The sequence below is a fragment of the Anoplophora glabripennis genome, unplaced genomic scaffold (genome assembly GCF_000390285.2).
Source record: "Anoplophora glabripennis isolate ALB-LARVAE unplaced genomic scaffold, Agla_2.0 scaffold1083, whole genome shotgun sequence".
Classification (NCBI taxonomy): domain Eukaryota; kingdom Metazoa; phylum Arthropoda; class Insecta; order Coleoptera; family Cerambycidae; genus Anoplophora; species Anoplophora glabripennis.
The window spans coordinates 55,049-78,177 of record NW_019417156.1 but is presented as its reverse complement, the minus strand read 5'-3'; the positions used below and the strand labels follow the sequence as shown (position 1 = coordinate 78,177).

At 32.0% G+C, this 23,129-nt stretch overlaps 1 protein-coding gene across 1 annotated transcript; it reads left to right on the top strand.

Annotated features, from left to right (window-relative positions):
• The first annotated feature begins 5,295 nt into the window (after positions 1-5,295).
• On the top strand, positions 5,296-22,996 carry LOC108916339. The gene is made up of 3 exons (XM_018722567.2): positions 5,296-5,498; positions 20,419-20,724; positions 22,401-22,996. Exons 1-3 carry the CDS (start codon positions 5,438-5,440, stop codon positions 22,619-22,621), a joined length of 588 nt encoding a protein of 195 aa, XP_018578083.1. The 5' UTR covers positions 5,296-5,437; the 3' UTR covers positions 22,622-22,996.
• Positions 22,997-23,129: the final 133 nt, after the last annotated feature.

The window sequence follows — 23,129 nt, the reverse complement described above, 5'->3', positions numbered from 1 at the left end:
CCTATACAGAACATATAAGTTGGTCTCCGTCACGTCTTTAAAAAAAAGAATAAAATGAAAACGTTCAGCATCTATTTAATGGTTTCCATTGCTAAACTTTTCCAATTTAAAAAGTCAAAATATATTTAAGTAGGGTATTATTTAAATAAATAATTTTGGATTATAACCGAAAAATTATCACGTGCGCTACTGAGCAAAAACTTTTCAAGACTGTGTATAAACAATACTTCTTCGGAGAAGGTAAGTATTGTTAAAAGGTGTACACATTTTTTACATTTACCACTTTTATTTCATGTTTATGGTTGAAATGAACCCGCTTATGATAACTTTAAAAAGTGGTAATATGAAAATTAAGAAAATATTTGAAAACATTTTGAATAGAAGGTCGTGAAAGTGAAACTTCCAACATTACGATCAGTTTACTCTAAATTAAAATAATTTTTTTTTTATTTTCTATCTAAAATTTCTACGCCAATGATTTTTTGAAATTTGACACATGTTGTACATATTTAATATTGTATGTATTTCTAACGAAAAATTCTCATATACTATTTTTGTGGATAAAATGAGGTATTTTTGTTTTTGATGTACTTAAATCAGTGGTCCAGGTTTCATTAGTCTGTATCAAACATCCTCAGAGATATTTCGAAAACAAAACGATCTACGACTCATGTTAATATGAAACCTTTTGATTAAAATTAATTTTTCTGTCAACACTAAATTTGATAAAATACGTTTATATTATATATTTATACGTAAAAAAAAAAAGGTTGAAGAAATTATAAGAATTTCCCGAATAACACGAAAAACTTTCCAGTCCAAATATGTCTAAATGGGCTCACCCTATATATTTGCGGGCAACAGGTAGCATTAAAATAATCTCGCGGTTCACATACGACAATTCTCCCACTATGGGAGGCAATTAAATCACGTAAAAGCCGATGTGGCATTGAGAAAGTTAAAACATCGACAATTAATCTGTGTAACAACAGGAATGTTCCGCGCAAGTTGTAATTAAGGACGTTACCAGGCATACTGTGAACCTCGTCTTCATAATAATTAGTTTGTTATTTCTTATTTATATTATCATATTATTATAATCAACTCGTTATAGAAGAGGTATGTACAAGGTGGCAAACAACCTCTAGATCGCGACGTAGATACTCTTAGAATATTTTTTTATCTCAGCTTTAGCACGGCATAATACCAGCAAATTCAGATGAGCGGAAATCGTAAGGCGGGCATAGTTTTCAGTCTGCATAGACCCTTCACGATACGCTAGCTGTGTGTAATAAACAGTGACGTAGATACCTAGAAATTTTACGCTTTGGAAATCGTGCCCAATAAAATTTAGAATGGGTGAAAAGACATACAGCTTTTACATGAGTTAAATAAGTATTTCTTATAGTAGTTCGTTTCTAATGGATTCTTAATTGGTTTTTAACCTCAGTTAATCGCTTTACCAGTTTCGACCGAAAATGCCTTTATTATGTAGAAAACTATGAAAATTAATTTTACGTAGACGATTTCTACAAAAAATTGAAAATATAAAATTGGGGGGCAATTGGGAGAGTGACTCATCGCTAGCTCTCGGACTAGTAAAGAGGGTGAAGAGTGTGGAGATCGAAAATCCATAGGCGTATCAGTTTAGAAGGCAACAAGATATGGAGAAAATATGGAAAACAGATAGTAAAACAACATCTATAACACAGCCACACCAAAAAATCGACTTTCGGGCCCAGGGGTCAGACCATGTTTATCATAATTTTATTTGGATTGCTGAATTCGAATCCGCGGTTCATTTAACCCGATCACCTCAGGATTTTTCATAACCTCAAAAAAAAAAACGATATTCTGAACAATTAAACCATATAACCATAAGACTCAAGCTTCCAAGGCTAAATTCAATTAACCAAATCCCAAAAGCATTTAACCCAATGATATCCCAACCTAATAAACCCATGAACCCAAATCCCAACAACCCCATAACCCCATAACCAAGGGAATAAATCATAGGCAATCGTATTATTGCAAAACATCACATAGCTGAGGACTCAAACCCAAGAAAAATCCCATAACCCTATAACCCCATAACCCCGTAACTTCATAACCCCACAACTAATAAATCATAGGCAATCTGTATTATGGCCAAACGTTAACGTGGTTGAGGATTTCTAAAAGACCTATGCACTCAAACCCCAAAACCTCCATGACCCTACAATTCATAACCCCACGATTCCCTAACTACAACTTCATTACCTTGTACTTTGATCTCATTCGCCAAAGAACCGAGTGTTACAGTCGATCTAGTTTTTTTTATAACTGTAATTGGTAGGACTGTTGGCATTAGCATTACCCCATGTACACCACGAGATGGTTGCGCGATCGGATTTCGTATATCATATAGCTCCCATAAGAGCTTTTGAAAAAAAAAATTTGTAGGATAGACCGTACTATAAATTAATCAATAAAACTCTCTCTTGACTAGATTAAATGAAAATGAAAATCCAAAGGATAACAGTAGAAAACCCAAAAAATAATATTACTAGAATGACTTTAATGCACAGGTTTCTAAGAAATCCTCAACCACGTTAACGTTTAGCCATAATACGGATTGCCTATGATTTATTAGTTACGGGGTTATGGCATTATGAAGTTACGGGGTTATGGGGTTATAGGGTTATTGTTTTTTTTTGGGTTTGAGTACTTGGGTTTTCAAGGAATCCTCGAATATGTGAAAATACAGATTACCTATGATATATTCCCTTGGTTATGGGTTATAGGGTTATTGGGGTTTGGGTTCATAGGCTTATTAGGTTGGGATATCATTGGGTTAAATGTTTATGAGATTTAGTTAAATGGATTTAGCTTGAGTCTTACACCCGTTGCACACATGCCGGAACCGGCGAATGTTTGTTCGCTAGAAGTAGATATAGCATTCGTTATATCACTTCTTGAATCCAGACCTGTCCATTCGGAGAAAACTGTAGCCTTTTCATATTTTTTGGATATTTTTCATATTTTTTGTTTTTTTTTTATTGCGACATCGGCAATAGCCAAGCCACATAATTGCAATACGTCTACGATTCATCTCTTGTCGTGATAAAAATGCAACTGAGACTAATATCGGCCAAACCGGTTTGAAAATTAATTTACTTGTGAAAGAGCCAGCCGGATCCGGATAGCCGGGTCCGGTTAGCCAGTCCGGCTAGTGTGCAACGAGGCTGAAAGAGCCAGCCGGATCCGGTTAGCCGGTCCGGCTAGTGTGCAACGAGGCTTAAGGTTATATGGCTTAATTGTCTAGAATATCAGTTTTTTGATGTTATGAAAAATCCTGAGGTGATGGGGTTAAATGGACCTGGAATCAGATTCAGCGACCCAAAAAACATATAATAAACATGATTTGACCTCTGGGACCGAAAGTCTATTTTTTTGTGTGGATGTGTCATTTTTAGAGGTTTTTATCAAGAAAACCTTTATAATTTAACATTTTAGCAACATTTTGTTTTTAAATTTTAAGTGTTTTCTATAAAATGATGCCATCGCATAGGTTAGGGTGCTTATGACCAACAGACAGTTTGCTACAACATCCAAGTTAAATATTACTACGTTTTAAAATTTCCCAGTTGTATTCTTTTAACTTATAAATTTGTTATAGCAACGGAATTAGCGCCCCGCGTGTTCATTTATTCTATGGCGTTTCTAACGACGACTAAATCAAGTACTACGTACGTCCGTTTACACCCACTAAAAAAGTACACATCATTTAATACAAGACAAATAATATTGAACCGTTATAAAAACCATTATCAAACTGCCTCTAATGCATTTTGAATCACCTTGCTACACATGATAATAAAAATATTTGACTGATGTTGGCTATACATTTTAATTATAAAATGTTTTCTAACGATTAAGACAATACATTACGGAACAATTTTCCCAAAGAAACATTTCCTACTGCATTTTATGCACGAGAAAGTTCACCTTGAAATTATGTACATTCCTCATCCTATTGCTTTTAATCTGCAAAACAATATTTATCCACAATTATTTTACCTTTTTTAATTTACTCAATAACATGCTGAAGATAACTTACAATTAATAATAAAATGTTATGCATTACGAACAGAGATCGGAAATGTTAGAGCGGCAGGTTTGGCTGCAGGTAATTTTATTCAAACTAAAAGTGGCATAACCGTTGCCTTCTTATAACTGGACTATAAGAATATATATGCAAGTATTTGCATACTAGTATGAAACAAAAAGGGCCAGTGTCTATTTTTCTACACTAAACGCTTCACAGTAAAGCCAGTACAGCAGTAAACGCTTCAAGTACGAGCAAAAGTTAACAAAATAATAATTTTTTGCTAATAAGGAAAGCGATTGTAGAAAATAATTAACAGTTGTCCTAAGAAAGTGTTCCTCGGTTATTCGTCTCCGGCGATCGGAAAATACCCATTTCAAAAATGAAAATGACCGTTCAACATTTACCTAGGTCGTATATCCAAGATAGTCGAAGTTTTTAATAAAGGCTATTTTAAGTAATGGTGGTGAAGTATAAACTACTTCAAATCTTAGTAATCCCAATATTCGCGTCATTCAACAATAACATGTACTTGTATGCCTCTGATTTGAAGCTTCGCATCAATCACTTTATTCGGTACGTATTCCTGTCCTGTCAAAAAACTGTTATAATTATAACAATAATAGCATGTACACATTTAAAAAAAAACACCAATTTAATCGTTCTCGTTTTTTGTACCTTTCAAGAGTTGTTTCATTTTTTACCCTATAAGCATAAAATATTTTGACCTTGATGCGTAACTTGGTTACTATAAAAGATACAGTGTACTTTCTATTCTGCCCACAATACAAAAAAAAAAATCATTTGACAAGCCTTTAAAGTACGATTAACAGGGACGATTCTAGAGATGGACTTTGGGGGAAGCGTTTGTACAACTGATAACTAAAAAAAGGGTAGACAATCAAAAACAGAAAACTGACGGAAATTTTTAAACAGAAATTTTTTATTTTTTATTCATTTATTTCACTAAATAAAAAAGAAGGTTATGAAGTCAAGAAAATTGAGACGTTTTTAAACAGAGAAATTTTAAATTTTTATTAATTTATTCTACTTGATCTTTGATATGGTCGCTTCAAAGAGCAAATTCTAGGCGATGCCTTTTTGAAGTAGGTACGTCACCTTGTGCGAGTTTTCCGGCGCGTAACAGAAGAATCCCCCTGTACAGTACCAAGAGCAAAACACGGTGGGGAAACAAATCTTTCTCCGTCGTCCTCTACGGCGACACGCCTGTAAACAGGATTAGATTATACCCAGCAGGTTGTGCGTAAGTTGAAGCGGAGAATTCACATCTTACGCGAAATTGCCGTTTCAGTTTTCAGTGTTACAGTGAAGCGCCAAAATCAACGGAAGATGACGGCTAAATTTGTCGTTTGTGTCTCTGTGCTGGCCGTTGCGCTATTCAGCCCAAAAGGTAAGTAAATTTTCTTTATAACAGCATATCGGCAATGCAAAATAACACGTAGGTACTAAATATTTTGAAAATAAATATTATTTCGGTTCCAAATCTTTGTATAAAGGAGTTCCACAAGTTTTTGATCAAAACTTCAACAGCTTGAAGCACATACTGTGTTTTTGGATTACCACAGATATTCATCTACCTTTTTAACTACAATTCCTTTTCTCTTTTTGTTTGGTAATTTCATTCATTTCTTTGTTGAACCATCTTGTATTTATATTTTCCCAGAATTAATTATTAACTTACTTAATCCAATGCGAAAAAAAGTGGAAAATTTATTAATAAGCTGTATTAGTTGATATCATTTTGGAATAATTGTTTGTTTACATCATATTATACTGCGTAAAAATAATGCTTTCTAAGCCAGCGTCATAAGTTCAAGAGCACAGTTTTTTGATCAGGTGATATTACTACATAATCTCAAATATGACGAAAAACAGTGTTTTTTGCACCTTTAGGTTAGGATATCTCAAAAACCTGACGTGATAGAGCAATTCTGCTGCCAGATTCGGATTCAGCGCACCTAAATCCCTCGGAAATATATATTCAAGTTTCTGCTTCCAAAAAAGTTAAATTTTGTTGACCTGTGATTATTTGTAATAAAAATCTTTTGGGCGATATTATCATGATTACTGCAGACTGCTCATTAAATCCAATATCCTCAAATTATTCAAATACCCACTAAATTCACACCCTGTATATTTAAGGCTTCCCACACACCTAGGTATTAATTCTTAATGATGACCTGTTCTGCAAATGGCATAAAATGTATAATCTTGTACTCGTATATCTGGTATTAGGAATTTGTTTTGAGTCACCTCCACAGTTTCATGGACATTTTGTTGTGGTAAACTTATAATAAATACGCAATTAAAAATATAGGACGAGGTTTATACATTGACGGGTATCACATAATTATTCTGTACTTATATTTTACACGTTACAGGAAGATATATTTTCGTCACACTATGAATTTGTACTCTTATTTGATGCCAAAAAAACCTTCTGAATAGCATTAAATTTGCCACCAGTTTTAAAAATATAAAATTTGTATTCGTAACCAATTTAATATTGTTTTGTTTTTATTAGCCTCTAATGTATTTTTCTTGTATTCAAATATCAATTATCAAGTATCTACTACCACATGTAACAAGTACTGATTATAGTCCAGTCGACAGAGGCCCAAAACTTTGTGATTCTGGTCATTTTCCATAAATCGCATTTTTTACAAATTAGCTACAAATATCTTATATTATAATGACACAATAAAGTATACAAGCGCCACATAGTGAGAAAAAATATAATTAACAAAAATTTACGTCGCAAAAAATGCTTTTTGTTTCAACATCTCGACTGAATCGCACAAAAATAGTTTTGCAATTAACAAGAAGTGGCAAGAATCGATGTTTTTCTTAAAATTATTGTCAATTGTCTAAAAATTAACTAAACCTCATGAAACTTTCGGAAAATACTCCTCAATTTATGGATAATAAACTGTCAAAATCCGCTATTGGCGCAGACGAGTCGTTGCTGAGTTATTAACAATTATACGTCATGCTATCAGAAATTTTGGAAAGATGGTGACATTTTTCTATATATTGCATTTTTATGCAACTTGGTGAGTATGTAATATAGAAAGAACTTAAAGAATCAATTGCATTTTTCAAAATTCGATTTTATAAAAAAATGCTGTCCATTTCGTAAACTGCGTTTATATAGCAACTGTTTTTTATGATATACTTCCATACGCAATGATAATGTTTCTATGTATAAAAATTAATAATAATTTAAATATAAATAGAAAATGAAATGACCGATCGTAAATTTGAAAGTGATAAACTGACCTTGCGTAAAACTTATGAGATATTATAAACATTAAGATATAATAAAAAAAATTCCATGTGCTGTCTTTCAAAGAATTTTAGCGATTTTTAAGTGACTTGCTTAGTACTTATCAAATTTAAGACGCAAAAAATTTAATAACTTATTTTCCGGATAATAGATATCGATAGGAAAGAATACAATCCGTACAATACTTGTTGGAATAGAATTCCACGAAATGAATGCAAGCTCATAAGGTTCTGTTATCGGAAGTACTGTAACAATTTACTGCAGCAGGGACGTGCCTTGAAATTTTCCGCGTTATTTTATAATACACAATAATTAAGACATGTTAAACACGATGCTCTTCGATTAGGAATAAAATTCCTTTCTTTTATATTTCACCTCCATTGATTTATTTCAATAAGAAACTACACTGAAAATGCACAGGACGATACACTTACAAAAACACCTCTTCGTAACTGCAGAACACAGTATGCATTGGAAGCTGCTACGGTGAACGCCACGCCGCGGTGTCGAATGAGGTTAATTCCAAGAAAGAAACGCAGGGGTCTTCTTATAATTCCATCCCAACAAATATCGTACGGACCGTAGCAATAATTACTTTATGACGAGAAACAAAACGTAGGAAATGAGGCAGAGTTTGGGATAATTGATTAAATAAATTATTGATACGCTATATTTTATGCAAACAAACATTCTTATTAGCGTGTACAGCAGATACCGTCTTACAGGTGTACTTAGTGGACTAAATTCGACACTTTTGAAGGGTTCCTTCTGTGTTACGAGAAATCAGAAAAAAATACTTTCTAGAAAAGTTGATTGAGGAAACTGTATCTCAGTATATCTTGCACGAATAATTACTTAATATTTGTTTCCTTTTGCGTTCCGGTTTGCTTAAAGGTATCACAGAAAACGACCAAAATTGAAAAACGTGCAGTATCTCTTAAACTAATCAATATATAGATGCGGATTTCGTCACTCAATTTTTTTCGAAAATTGAGGGTCGGGATATCTAAACAACTTTTTTTTTATTTTTTCGGGAAAAAGGAGAAAATAAACGAGTAAATATATTGTATGTTTCTTAAACAGACACTATCTAATAAAGTAGGTATATAAACTACTGGAAAAAATGACAGGGGACAAAAAAAATTGGATACATTTTTAGTGATTTTTTTCAAGGCTGTATTTCAGTAAAATAGGATCGCACCGAGATAAAAAACATTTTGAAGCCTTTTTTTGTACTTTTTTAAAGTCAAAGGTGTTCGTTCAACCATTGATATCTCGGCAACCAATAGCAGTAGTAATTGAATTTGAAAATATTTTCGTGAATCAGTGTACATAAATAACATCAGACAATATATTAACATGTTTCTTATAACATTAAACTGAACCATGCAAGAAAAACTTACCTTGGATGCCCAAACTGCATCTAGTGAGCCCTGAAATAAAGATATTGTTAGTCTTCAGTTTAGAAATAGCGCTTTTATTTGCCAATAATTAATAATCAAAACGATGTTATATCTACAAAATTGTCAATGATATTTTGTGATATTTACAAATTTGTAGAAGAAACTTTGGAAAACTAAAAGGAAGTGATTTTGAAGTTTTTTTTATCGTTTACATTTTAAATGAATGTTTCATCAAAATCGTTATAATTTTATCAATCATCGTTTTGCAACTATCATTTCCGTGAACCATGAAAATTACTAAGAAAAATTTATGCGGAAGTCTTTTGACGTCATGAGTAGATATTTGAATAATGAGAAAAATTAATCATTATTGCTATTATTATCATCATGTAGAGGAAGCCAGTTGTTGAAAACGATAGATATTAAATTCAAGAAATTACTGTTATCAAGACAGATTGAAAAATAAAGTACGTAAGATTAGTAATTGGACAATCAATCAATATTTTTCGAAATGAAATATTTACTTCGTCGATACTGCGAATATTATTACTTTTTCCAGTTGAGTTGAGATATTAATTTTCGATGTAATGACTAAAATATATTTGAAAGGCAATAGAAAAAACAGATCTATATTTGTTTTGATGATAAACCACGAAATCAGTCAGCCATATTTTAAGAAGTACTTTTCAAATTATGATTCACCTCTCAGAAATTGAAAATGAATAAAAAGCTGAGTTCATTAAAAAATAAATTACCTGGAGTAATTAACATAAACAAATGGGAAAAAATTAATAAAACTAGTACAGATGAAATTAAAATTATACAGGGTGTTTGTAAATAAGTGCGAAATATTTTAGGGGGTGGCTGCAGAAGATGTTTTTTGAAAAAAAGTTTATATAAACGTAGGTTGAATTATGCTTCGTTTTAAATTTTAATTTTTTATTTATTTTTATTAATTATTTTAAAGTTTTAAAGATATTGGCTCGAAATTTGAAAAACGTTTTGGAGGGATAAATGTTAATTTTTTGGGGTGATCCGAATACTTCTACTTATACCAGTGGCGTCCGTGCAAGAATGCCACAACCTTTTTTTAATAAAAAATAATGGTACGCCACTGACTTTTTCCCCTTTTGATATTTTTTTAGATATCCGCCATCAATTTTGAATGAAATTGGTCTTTTCAATTTTTTTCGTAGAATGCATCGTTTTTTGTTTGAAAAAAAATAAAACATATTTTATTGTAAGTTGTGCATTTTTAATTTCTATTGATACATTATAGTAGGTTGCTGTCAATATTTCTAATTAAAATATAACCATCAAATTTCGAGTCAATATATTTAAAACTCCTTGAAATAATTAATAAAAATAAATAAAAAATTAAAATTTAAACATCTCGGCAACGTTACGGGCTTATTTTTTTTCCTTACTATTTTATTTAAATGTATATTAGTCCCTATTAAAAGTAGCTAGGTATTTAGGTAAATTAGAGTATTTGAGTATTTTCTATTTTAAACAAATATTATGGTATGGTTTAATTTGTATTTTTCCCAAAATATTTCAATTTGTTCATTAAATTATCGTCGGTAGGTAAATATAAAGTTCCCTGTCGATATACGGCCGAACGGACTTTTTCTTTCCTTTTTTCTTGGTCTCAGGCATTTCTTACTTCCTCCTGGGCTCTTGGTCGCGAGAGAATTGTCGACTTAGCAGCGTGTGTTCTCGTTACAATAAATATCGCTTTTGCGGATCTTGCTGCATTTTGTGGGCAAAAATTTGTTTTGTTAGTTCTGGTGAATCCAGTGTCAACCGTTGTTGGTTGGATTTGTGCCTATAAAACCCGACATAATGTACCATTCACCACGAGGCCGCCCTACAACAAAGGTAAAACTTTAAATAATCTTCACTAATTTTCTATATCTCTACCTCACTGGGAAACCTACTTAGACATGCTTGTCTCTTTTTTTATAGGCCTCGTCTTCGTAGTCGTCCTCGTACTACGGGTACTCGTAATCGTCCTCGTACTCGCACTCATCCTTGTTTTAATTTCATCTTATTACGAGTATATTCGCACTCTCACCCTCAACGTCACCGTCTTCGTCGCTGTTAGTGTACTGGGTGTTTTCCTACTTCATCCTCATATACCGGGTGATTCATTGCCAGTGGAAGTCCAAGGTATCATAACCCCGGACCTTGGTTAAACAACGCAGGCTTACTCCTCGCTTTGGTTGGATTATTATCTGCACTGGAGAGCAGTATCCCTATCCAAGACTCGCCTGACATAACTCCCAGTTGCTGCCTGGCTTCGTGTCCTTTTGTGGATGCTCCTGTATGGTTGGAGTAGTAGATATTCCCCTGCATAATCGTTGGAACCAGTCACTGGTGCTGCAGAAACCGCTCAGATAAGCTTAATTTTAAGTTATGCATGTTACATAGTTAATCCTTACCTGATGTAGCCTGATCATATAGTATATATTTTATTCTATCTTCTATTTGGAAATTTAGCTTAGGTGGTAGCAATTATCACCGCCTATTTTACTTATTCTATTCCGCTACCAGATAATTACTTTACTCACCTTAGTAGACATTACTACTTAGTTTTTTCCCCTTGTTATTTAGTTTGGCGTACTGTTAGGTAACTTATTAGTTAATTGTTTTAATAAGGTACATAAATTATTTACTTACAATTCTTGCTGACCTTTTCCCTGTTCTTTTGTTATAGTTTATAAATTTATACTACTTCGATATAGGTAACGGCAATAATTAATAAACTTTAGGTTCGCTTACAAAACTTTTGATAGTATTCATACTTTGTTTATGCTAAGCTCAATTGCCCTTGTTACTAGTTAAATGGCCTTTATTCGCTTACGCTTTACTTAATATTGTTTCCCAACAATCTAAAGAATATTAAAAACATATTTAATCGATTAGGCACTTAATTTGAGTTATAAGATATGTTTTATGTAATTGATTTCTTCGAAAGTCTGTACACCGAACCAATAGCGCTATCGGAGAGGGTTATCACTATCCTTATTAGTTAAATTACCTATAGTTAACACTATTTTGCCAAACATACCTAAGAGGTGCATAATCGGTCAATATTTACAACTAAATTGATTTAGCGATTGTAGCCTTTAGGCACCGGCCATTTATATAAATTAAAGTTACCGTTTGTATAGTTACTTTCTTAGGGCTTTTATTTGTACCTTTTTCCCGTTTTTTTTTGTACTGTAAGGTTCCGGCGTCTCTCCAGCCTTCTTGCGTATTGTCCATCGGGTTGTAAAACGGGTGGCGCCTTAAGAGAATTATTTTCAGTTATATCAACCCCACCCCGGTTGCTGAGCTGAGCTAGGGCCAACCCTATAGTTGGAGAGAGCGTTATTGTTCTTGGAAAGGAAAATCTATTAAAATTTTATTTTACCACCCACAAGCGGGTAGCAAAGCAATAATTCAACCTACGTTTACATTAACCTTTTTTCTTCACAAAATAACTTCGGCAACCGCCTTTAAAATATTTCGAACTTATTTACAAACAAGGTGATTCACAAATGGTGACCAAAAATGAAATCTCGTATTCTTTGGTGAATTTTAAGGGGAGTCTTTCCTATAAAGTTTTTATCTAGGATGCTTCGTTAAAAAGATACAGGGTGTTAGACAAAAAATATTTTAAATTTTTTTAAATAATTTAAAAACTAATAAGTGAAATAATTTGAAATTGGGTATATGTATTTATGTAAACATTGTCCAAAAGGGCTTTTCCTAAAATTTATATGCTCCAGTGGCGGAGATACATATTTTTCTAAATAAAATAGTACGCTACTGCTTCACGGTAACAATCTTGATATTTTCGGATTCGCCAATTTTCTACAAATTACTCTCTTACGTTTTTCGAAAAAAGCCTGATTTTCGAGTAAAACTTAAAAAACCAACTACACTTTTACTTAAATGACATGTCAAGCACTAATCGGTTATTTATTCGAATAACGAAATTAATAACATTAGTCATCATTTTAATGATTTTATTTGAGTAAATGCTCAAAAATACCTTCATTTCCACGAACACAGGCCCGACAACTTTTTAGTAACGAAAATGTAATTTATTCGAAATTTATTGTTGCTAGAATCTGATGAAAAGCATTATTTATTCTTTCTTCTAACTGCTATCGCAGCCCACTATGTAATTTTAAAAAAGATTATAGTATTCGAATATCGTATATATACATATAGAAGTATGTTCTCAGTTCGTTTTTAGGTTTTACCCGAAAATTAGGCTTTTTTCGAAAAATATAATTGGGTAGTAATTTGTAGAAAATTGAAAGACAAATCCGAAAATGTCATAACCGTTACCGTAAAGCAGTGGCGCACTATTTTATTTAGAAAAATATGCCTTTGATACCTGGTATCTCCACCACTGAAACATCTAATTTTTAGAAAAAGGCCTCAGATTTAAGACAATGTTTACATAAATATATGTGCCCAATTTCAAATTATTTCACTTACTACTTTTTAAATTATTTAAAAAAATTTAAAATATTTGGGTGTATCTTTTTAACGAAGCGTGCTAGATAAAAACTGTATAGGAAAGATTCCCCTTAAAATTCACCAAAGAATACGAGGTTTCATTTTTCGTCACCATTTGTGAATCACCCTGTATAACTAAAAACTACTTATTTCAACTAATACTGTTAATTTTTAATTAGGTACGTCATTATAGTGCCCCAAAAAAATATTGTTCACATCTTCAAAAAATATTGTAATACACTATTATTTGCATGAACAGATAACACCTTCTCACAAACGCAACATATCCTTGTTTACTGGTGTTAAAATTACCTGATGAACTAGAAGTGAAGTCATCGTCTATAATGTGTAAAACAAGGTATTTATAAATTAATGGTCTAATATATGCTAAACAGCACGTTTTCGTGTATGAAATAATACAATATGGCATTTATGGAAAAAATGTATATAGATGTATTTATCTACAATTTTTATGTTGTTATAACTGAAACAGTGGAAATTTGGAAAAACTTAGATTAACTGTGTTTCTTAAAGCATTTCAGTACTTTAAAGCAACGTTACTTAGAAATTAGAGAGCATTTCTAATATAAAAAATTATATATTCTTCATAAATATCATCAACAAATAGTACCACCAAGGTCGTCGAGACTTACCATGTGGGAAAATTTCAGTTATTATCAATGTTAGTTGCTATTCCTTGCTAACGATTATATACATACGTATATGCAGGAGTTCAAAAAACATTGAAAACCTACCATGTGGAAAATTCACCTTGAAGTGTTGTACTGCATTTTCCCAACAAATTATTGTCGTTAGCAGTTGTTTTCTTTCAATGTACAACTTTTTTCATAAATAGAAATACAGGGTGTCCCAGACATTAGGCATATTTCAGAGACTACTTCGATTTTAATTTCGAAAATTTGGGCAATAGTGTTTTCGGGTATGCCCTTCTCAACTAAAATAATGGCGCCCACCTAACGCTTCCGGTTGTACCAGAAGTTGACGTCATCTTCGTTAGTCGCCATCAACTTGCTTATTTTAAATGGAAAACCCTGTATATTATTGCAATTTTGGATTCTACGTCAATTTTTAGGTGAACTTTCATAAAGGTTTTCTATTCTTAAAGTTAACCGTTTTTGATATATGTATTTAAATTTAAAAAAAAAATTAAAAAAGCACAGCGTGTATTTTACAATAATAAAGTTGCTGGTAGATCTTCTATATGTTCGCGTTAAAATCATTTAATAATTGACAACAATAAACTGGTGACATATTAGGTGGTTGTTTTGAAGTTCCACTAAAAATTTCACAGCCATCCTCGCAAGAAATTATGCAATATCCGTTGACTGCAGGAAAAACAGTAAATGCCTTAAAAACCAGAAGAGACAGGTATAGGGAACCATTGTACCATTTCGAAAGAGAACAAAATTGTTCATCAGAGAGCGCAAAAATATACAGGGTGTTCCATTTAAAAAAATAATTGAAGATGGTTTAAAGTTGACTAAATTCGGCATTAAATTCGAAATATTTGAAATTATTCAATTTTCGTGGCTGAAAACATACGTAGGCATTGTCGAAACCAGGAGAATTGTTCGAACAAAATTTGGACAGGACATAGCTAGTGCAATGCGAAACATCGCCTTAATGTTAAAAATGCTGTCACCGCCGTTCTTGGTAGTGAAAATTCGAAATATTTGTAATTATTCAATTTTCGTGTAATGTGTCGTCACCGTGGGTTACCCTGTATACAGTGCATTCCATTTCAAATGGAAACACCCTTGTAAAAAAGATATTTATTGACTGATTTAATTTGTTTTCTTTTAAGATGGATTACACAGCAAAAATATCAAACAAAGTCAATTTTTGCGGTAGGTATATGTAATAAGGATATTAGTACCAAAATAATGCCTGTGTAAAAAGAAGAAAAATTATAGCGGCTTAAGGAAACTTTTATCGTTTTCTGCGATAAATAATTACAATTAAAATTCATTTTCTAGCAAATGTAATAAAAGTGACTTTCATCGTTTTTGCCGTGTGGTCTTCAGTGCTATGAATTTATTTTCATTTATCAAAGCCTATTATTATTAATAATAATTAATAATAATAATAATAATAATTTATTTTCCTCAGACATAATATGTATAGGAATAGTCAAATAAAACTTACAAACTAAGACAAAGTAGATAAAAATTCCAATATGGAATAAAAACATTTTTCCAATAAAAACTGCTTTAAAGCTTTCCTAAACAAATATTCACTTTTCAGCAATTTTAATTGGTTAGGTAACTTATTAAATAGCCTAGGATCTAAACGGTCGGGAGAGTTGGACGTTATTCTAATTCTAGCGAATGGAACATGTAAATTCGTATTGTGTCTTGTGTTATACTTGAGGAGTGCATCATTTAAAACAAATTTACTTTTATTTTTGAATATATATAAGCAGATCTCAAATATGAACAGACATGGTAAAGGTAGAATTTTAAAATTTTTAAAAATATCCTTACACGAGTAATGACTGGGAACTCCTATCATACACCTTAAAATTCGCTTCTGTGCAATTAAAACATTTGAGGCTAATACCGAATTGCCCCAAAAACAGACACCATACCTCAGTCGAGACTCAACCTGGGCGTAATACAGACACAGAAGGTGTTCTATATGAAGAACTGTTCTGATATTTCGAAACAAATAGGTAATAGATGACAATTTAGATATTAGACTTTGACAGTGATATTTCCAATTGAGGTTTTCGTCTAAATATAAACCCAGAAATTTTGCGTAAGTATTATCAGTACTAGTCAACGGAAAATCATTAATATCAAAGCTTAAGTTTTTACAGTTAATAGCACGACTCATATGAAAACGGAGTACTTGAGTTTTAGCAACATTAAGATATAATGAATTCTGGGAAAACCATTTATTCAGATTATCCAATAAAATATGACAATCTTGCAGACTTATTAGACAAAACCAAAGATGTATCATCGGCATACATAGTAAAGTGAGCCTTAGTTGAAGTAGTGTCAATATCGTTGACATATAATAAAAATAACACAGGACCCAAAACTGATCCCTGTGGGACTCCCATCTTAACAGAGGCATACTCTGATTTATATGTTACAGAAGCATTATTCTGATTATTATAATTAATAATAACTGATTGTTTCCTCTCCTGATCCAATTTAGTGCTAATCCGCGAATACCCACATTTTGTAATTTAGATAATAACAGTGTATGGTTTACACAGTCGAATGCCCTGCTGAGGTCGCAAAAAACCCCAACAGGACACTCATACGCTTCCAGAGCCATCAATATATTATCATATAAAGAGTGCATAGCAGTTGTAGTAGACATACCTGCACGAAATCCATGTTGATTTTTTGTAAGTATATGATATTTCTTCAAAAAAGATGTTAATCGCTCGAGGAAGCCATATTCAAAAACTTTTGAAAATCCCAAAGACATTGTTATAGGTCTATAATTATATAGGTATATATATTACATAATATTATTTTTTTCGGTATCAAATTTTGTGCCCTGTCAATGAAATTTCTACATTTCGAGAAAAAAATATTTATTGCTAATTGCAAAACTGGCTTATTTTGATTACAAGGTTAAAAAGTACATGGAACGTTAATGAACATATTACCGTTTTTCGATTTTCGTCGCGTTTACCCTTATACGTTTTAATTCTCATTTTTTGCAAAAAAATGAAGGAAATAAGACGTTCCAGGATTTTCATCACATGACTTGTTCGAAGGGTCATTAAAAATGAAAAAACCGCAGGGTGCTATTAAATTAGAGGGTTGAAATTGAAGATAGGGGGAAATGCACATTTGCAGTTTTTTAAATATAACACGAAAACGAAGCAAAATTTCGGTATACCTAGTTCGTAGGAAAAACTATGTAGAGAATTGAATTTCCCATCGAAATGGCTTATAAAATATTTAACAGAAAAATTTTATGCAAAAAAATCGTTAATAAAATTTAAAAAAAAAGTAAAAAAATTATATTTGAAAACGCACCATTTTGAAAGTTTTTTGGTACAGCAATTTTCTTTTTCTTTTTCTAAAAAAAAGTTAGAGACAAGATTAACGGTTTTTTGCATAAAATGTTTCTTTTAAATAAGCTATTTCGATGGGAAATTCAATTCTCTACAAAACTTTTCTTATGAACTATACTGAAATTTTGCTTCGTTTTCGAGTTACAATTAAAAAACTGAAAGGGGTACATTTTCACCCCTATCTCCAATTTCCACCCTCTAATTTAATAGCACTCCGCGGTTTTTTCATCTAAAATGACCATTTGAACGAATCATGTAATAAAATATCTTGAACGCCATAGTTCCTTTTAAAATCCTATAATCAATAGTCTAAATAGTCACTACAATCCGAGGTAGATGTCTAAAATCGTTTGCAGTAGCGTCTATTTCGATTGCACTTATTCGAAATCTAACAGAGTTGCTATTCTCCGAGCTCTGGCCATAAAATAGTTTGTAATTGTTTGTATCGGCATTTATTTCGTTTGTAGTTTCTTGAAATTCGACATATAAACAATGTAATTCAAGATTGGTGTCTAAAATGGTTTGTAATAGCGTTTATTTCGTTTGTAGTTGTTTGAAATATGACGTATAGACAATATAATTGCAGATAGGTGTCTAAAATTATTTGTAGCAGCGTTTATTTCATTTCTAGCAATGCATAATATGCCTAATTATTATATACTCGCCCACGCACACCTGGTAATTCAAATTAATGAATAATGAGTCCTACCTCTCTGACACCATTTAACAAAAAGCAGTCTAACCTTATCCTTGAATTCTTTTAAGATTACACAACAAGCGAATACGATATAATATGGCTTGTTGTTTGTATTGGTCATTTTCGAGTTCCACAACATGTTTACGTGTGTACTAGACTACGACTCGGTGAATACCAGTGGTGTAGAACTGTTATGGAAAAGGGATTATTATTTTCAAAATAAAGTACCTAGCTTAAACTGACAGCAAATCACACAAAATGCGAAGACAATATAATAATAGTTATTTAATGCAATAAGAGTCTCTTTGTTGAGGGCAGTGATGTAAGTGGGTCATGTGACCAGCGCATGGCCGATATCGTGACCTGCCATGACCGTCGCATCACATAGAAAATGACCGCGTCATGACAGTTTTTGTTTCTTAAATATTTAAATTATTATTATTATTTATTACAGTAAAATAAAATCACTTTATAGATACTTTTGATGATTTTATTAATGTTAATATTAAATTAATATGTATTAAATATTCATTGTCAATGCGGTAAGAAGTAAGTTTATGTTCCACCTGGTGACGTGGTGTCCCTAAAACTTAACCAATGGTAATAATTTTTTGTTTGTTTATTTTGTTGTTTGTTTATACTTGAAATCTATAGCCAAAGAACATGTGTTTTTTGTGTTGTTTGTTTTGTAGTTAAAAACTTTTTTGATATTAATATGGTTTTGTTGTTGAATTTATTAAGGCAATATTGAGATTCAGTTTACATTATTTTAAGTACTATTATTTTTCATAACTGAAAATATTTATGGCGTGTAATGACCGTCATGACCTGGTCATGGCGGCTATGACCGTCACGAGTTTAAATGACGGTCATTTTATATCACTGGTTGAGGGTGATGATAGAACAGCAAGAATACAAAATATTTCTTTGAATTTAACAATTCCAATATATCACGTATGTTTTTTTGTATTAATTATAGTATATACAGTCTGTTTGGTTATAAAGGCCCCTAGCTGTAACACGGTTACCCATTTTTGGACACCCTGTAATGTATATATATTTTTAAATGGGATATAACTTTTTTCATACCGAAAAAAAATGTTCTGGGTCAGTATAAAGAAAATAACATTCCATTTAAAAATATACAGGGTGTCCAAAAATGGGTAACCGAGTTATAGCTCGGGGCCTTTTAATATTTTTCGAAAAATTTGCCCGGATATCCAAGTACATTTACTGTAAATGACTGTTAACTTTGAACTGCTATAACTACGTAACTAATTGACCAATCGATCTGTTTATTTTTTAAAGAAGCGTCTTTCCAATAACTTTTAAAACCTGCTTTAAAAAATTTGATTTGGTTGAATATTCACGAAGTTATTCTAATTGTTTAAAAGTACAAAAATTCGACCAATGTTTAAACAAACGTCAGAGCTCTCCTAATTGACGGATTCGAATTTTTCAAAAAAAGTTTGAAAGCTTGAGAGCGCTTCTATATGTGATTAAATTTTCAAGTATCCATGGGCCTTGGTTTTTGCTGTGCAAAATTTTGAAAATTTGCAAATATTTTTCAAAATTTGGATTACAAAATTATTATGCAAAATCTATAGAACCGATTTTAATGAAATTTGGTGTGATGATTCTACATAACATGAAGTTTTCTCGAGCCAAATATGAAGGTCCTATACCAAATTTAAAGACCCCAAAAAAATTCCCTAAAAAGTAATGTTTTTTAACCAAATTTTTGACGATTTTTTCAATTTTTACAATAATAATCATGATTCATTCGATTTGTAACTAGTCATATTCTGTAAAAAAAATAATTACAAACATTTATTTCCTCTTCCATTTTCGTCTAAAATCAACTCTTGAAAAGATACATAATTAAATAGGAAGAAACATATGACATTTTTCGAATTTCTTTAACATATTGTGCCGCCAAAAGTTAAGCCCAAGTTTTTTTTTATGCGCATAGAAAATTTTTTATTTCTAGTGATATGTGAAAGCCAAAAAGCCAAAAATATCCGAGGATATACGATTCACCCAACTATGGACTTTTTCAACAGATACCATCTGGACTATTTATAATCAAACAGACTGTATAGACACATCACTTTTAACTTCCATTTTCGAGAACAGTAGGTAGTGAAAACCGTATCTCGATGTCGTGATTCTCTTAACAAACACTTGCATTTGGATGGTTCTATATAGATTTGTAGATTTTTTAAAATAATATTGTTTGGAAGATTTCGGAGTGGCTTTTTAAAAGTACGTTGTAAAATTCGAATTCTGAGTTTGTTATTTGACATCCATATTTTGAGATTATTTCATGAAATCTTTTTTCAGTTTCCGCTCTGCAATGTTGGAAATGCTCTAGCGACATTGACAGGAGCTGCGCCGACCCCTTCAACATCAGCGACATCAACGCCAGGAGGGGAGGAAACTTCTACGACAGTCTACAGCCGAATTACAACCAGGGGCAGAACTACAACCAGGGGCAGAACTACAACCAGGGGCAGAATTACAACCCTCAGTTCAACCCCAATTTCAACCCTAACTTTCGAGAGCAGACCCCCACCCTGGAGTTATGCAACGACAACGAAGCCAACCTCAAAAGGATGAAGAACGTATGCATCAAGAAGACTATCAGAGGTGAGTTGCTTTTTCAAAGTAGGTACTAAGTCAAATAAATACCTACTAGAATGACGCTAATGCACCGTCGGAAAAGTATACAACACAAGTAAAACCTAACATAAAAATTATAAAAACTTATTTAAAAGTACAAGAATCTTGGATAATTCTTTTTCCATGCTTGCAAGGTATTTACAAAACAGTTATAATGGACATCTGAGTGGACATCTAAGGACTTTGCAATGAAAAATTAATTCACCAAGATTGTTGTAAATTTGTCGATAATCTTGAAACAACTTTTCTTAGCCAGTGCTCAAATATGCTTGCTTTGTACACTCTACCACAATTTTAATTCTGGATTATTTTGAGAGCAGATACTGCTATATATACAATGTTCCTGAAACGTTTTGCTATTTACTTTCTTGTTAAAGCATTGATATGAAATATTCAAACAAACTTGCAATGATCGTACACAGTAAAATTACATAATGAATATGTAATATAAAGTTTCTTGTTTAGTGCTTAACTACCTACTACAAACAGTCATATTAAACTCCAGTGAAAGTACATAGTTTCATAATTCGTACGCAATGCAATACGCATCTAATGAATATGCCTCAAGCATTTTGTCCTAGATCATAGAAAAACACGGCACGTGTTTGAATTTTCGTGCTAGAAAATACTCACGCATTAAATTTAAAGAACTGCAACTCATGCATATAAATATCAAACGTTTTATTATTGGAACTTGAACAGTAAAATTTAAAATTAATAGTGTGACTAAGCGGGGAAAATGAGGGAAGTTAATAAAATACAATACAAGGTGTATTCTTATATGCATAAATATCTATAAGTTAGAACATTGATTGCGATTTTAGTATATTCAGTATTTTAAGTATATTATAAAACTTGGTTAACTAATGCGATGCCCATTACTAATATCTCAAATCAGTGAAAGGGAAAACTAAAATTAAAGTCCATGATTGCAGTAGCTGATTGTCCAAAATTGGATGTTCAATTGTTTATTTGACGCCATTGCGAAAATTGGATATGGATAAAGCTTTTTTAACGAACCGTTGATCTTACAAATTGGCAAAATATGTAGTAAAATGTTGTTTTGAGAGCTAATATTTGTAAGAAGAGAGACCAACAATGAATCTGACAATACTGTTGAAACTTACTGCATTGGTTTGGTTTTATAAACCCGAAATCTCTCGCACACATAAGAAAGTAAATCACAAATTTTACTCGATTAACACCTTTGCATCACAAATTTTAACGTCGCGCAACTAGTTTAGATTACGGATAACCAACACAGCACAAATTTCACTTTGAACTCAACAATTTTATGTTAAAAATCACGGTTTATTTCCAAAATCGAGATACACAGTTTAAAAGAACTTCTAATACTCAAAGACTAATAAAGGTGGCGCTGCTAGCGGCGTGGCATGTTAAAAAGTGTAGGGTAGGTTCACCTACTAACAAAGTGGCTAGAATAAGAGTGGTTCACCTATTCTCAACAATTTAAATTTGCGTTGCCATAAAAAAGATATGAGTACCTAATGATTTAATTATGAGAAAGACAAACATATGTTCAATACTTAAGAAATAGCAGAAATAAAGTGTAGGGGCAAATCTCGGTGTAAATATGTCAAACATAAATGTTTCTTCAGTTATTAATTGAAGCTATTTTTTAGGAACGGGAAGCAACAGCTATGTCAATATTGTCAGGCGCTGCGCCATGATCGAGTGGAACCAAGAAATAGGCACCTGCCACGAACCCCAAAGTAGAGGCTTGAACTTGGAGTTCTGTGAATATTGCGACACCGACGGTTGCAATTCCGCATTTGGAGTAAAAGCGAGCGTTTTACTTGCTTGTTTACTGCCGCTTTCGCTTCTTTTATTTGTGCGACAATAACATGCAAAGATTAATTTGCTACAGATTTTTTATTGGGTGCTAAAACGAAATTATTATTTTTTGTTTGTTTAGAGCATTTTATTTGGTACTAATGGTACTAGTTAAATATACAAAAATTTTAAAGTTAGCATATCTCTCAAAAGTTTCATGTATTCAGGGTAAATCAGTTTGGTACAAAGTGTGTTAAATTGTAAATTGTACTAATTTTAAAATACACGTTTTGTAAGAAAATAAAATTAGAATAAAATAGGTAGTGAATTAAAATCTATTCCAGTTTGTGTATTAATATAATTAAGAGACAAATGTAAATAACTATATTCTCATTAGATTAGGTGTTATGTTTTAATTTGTAACAAATACATGTATAGTATTGTTTTATTTTTTTCATTCCAAAGAACATAATTCTAAACAGTCGGAAATGTCTGATCTGAAATAAAGCTCCATTTGGTCTATAAAATTAATTTCGATAAAAATAAATACAAAATAACAAATTACGTTGGGAACGGTT

Coding starts and splice junctions, on each gene's coding strand:
- LOC108916339 (XM_018722567.2), top strand. CDS start 5,438: ATGACGGCTAAATTTGTCGTTTGTGTCTCTGTGCTGGCCGTTGCGCTA. Junction 5,499..20,418: donor TGCGCTATTCAGCCCAAAAG/GTAAGTAAATTT, acceptor ATCTTTTTTCAG/TTTCCGCTCTGCAATGTTGG. Junction 20,725..22,400: donor CATCAAGAAGACTATCAGAG/GTGAGTTGCTTT, acceptor GCTATTTTTTAG/GAACGGGAAGCAACAGCTAT.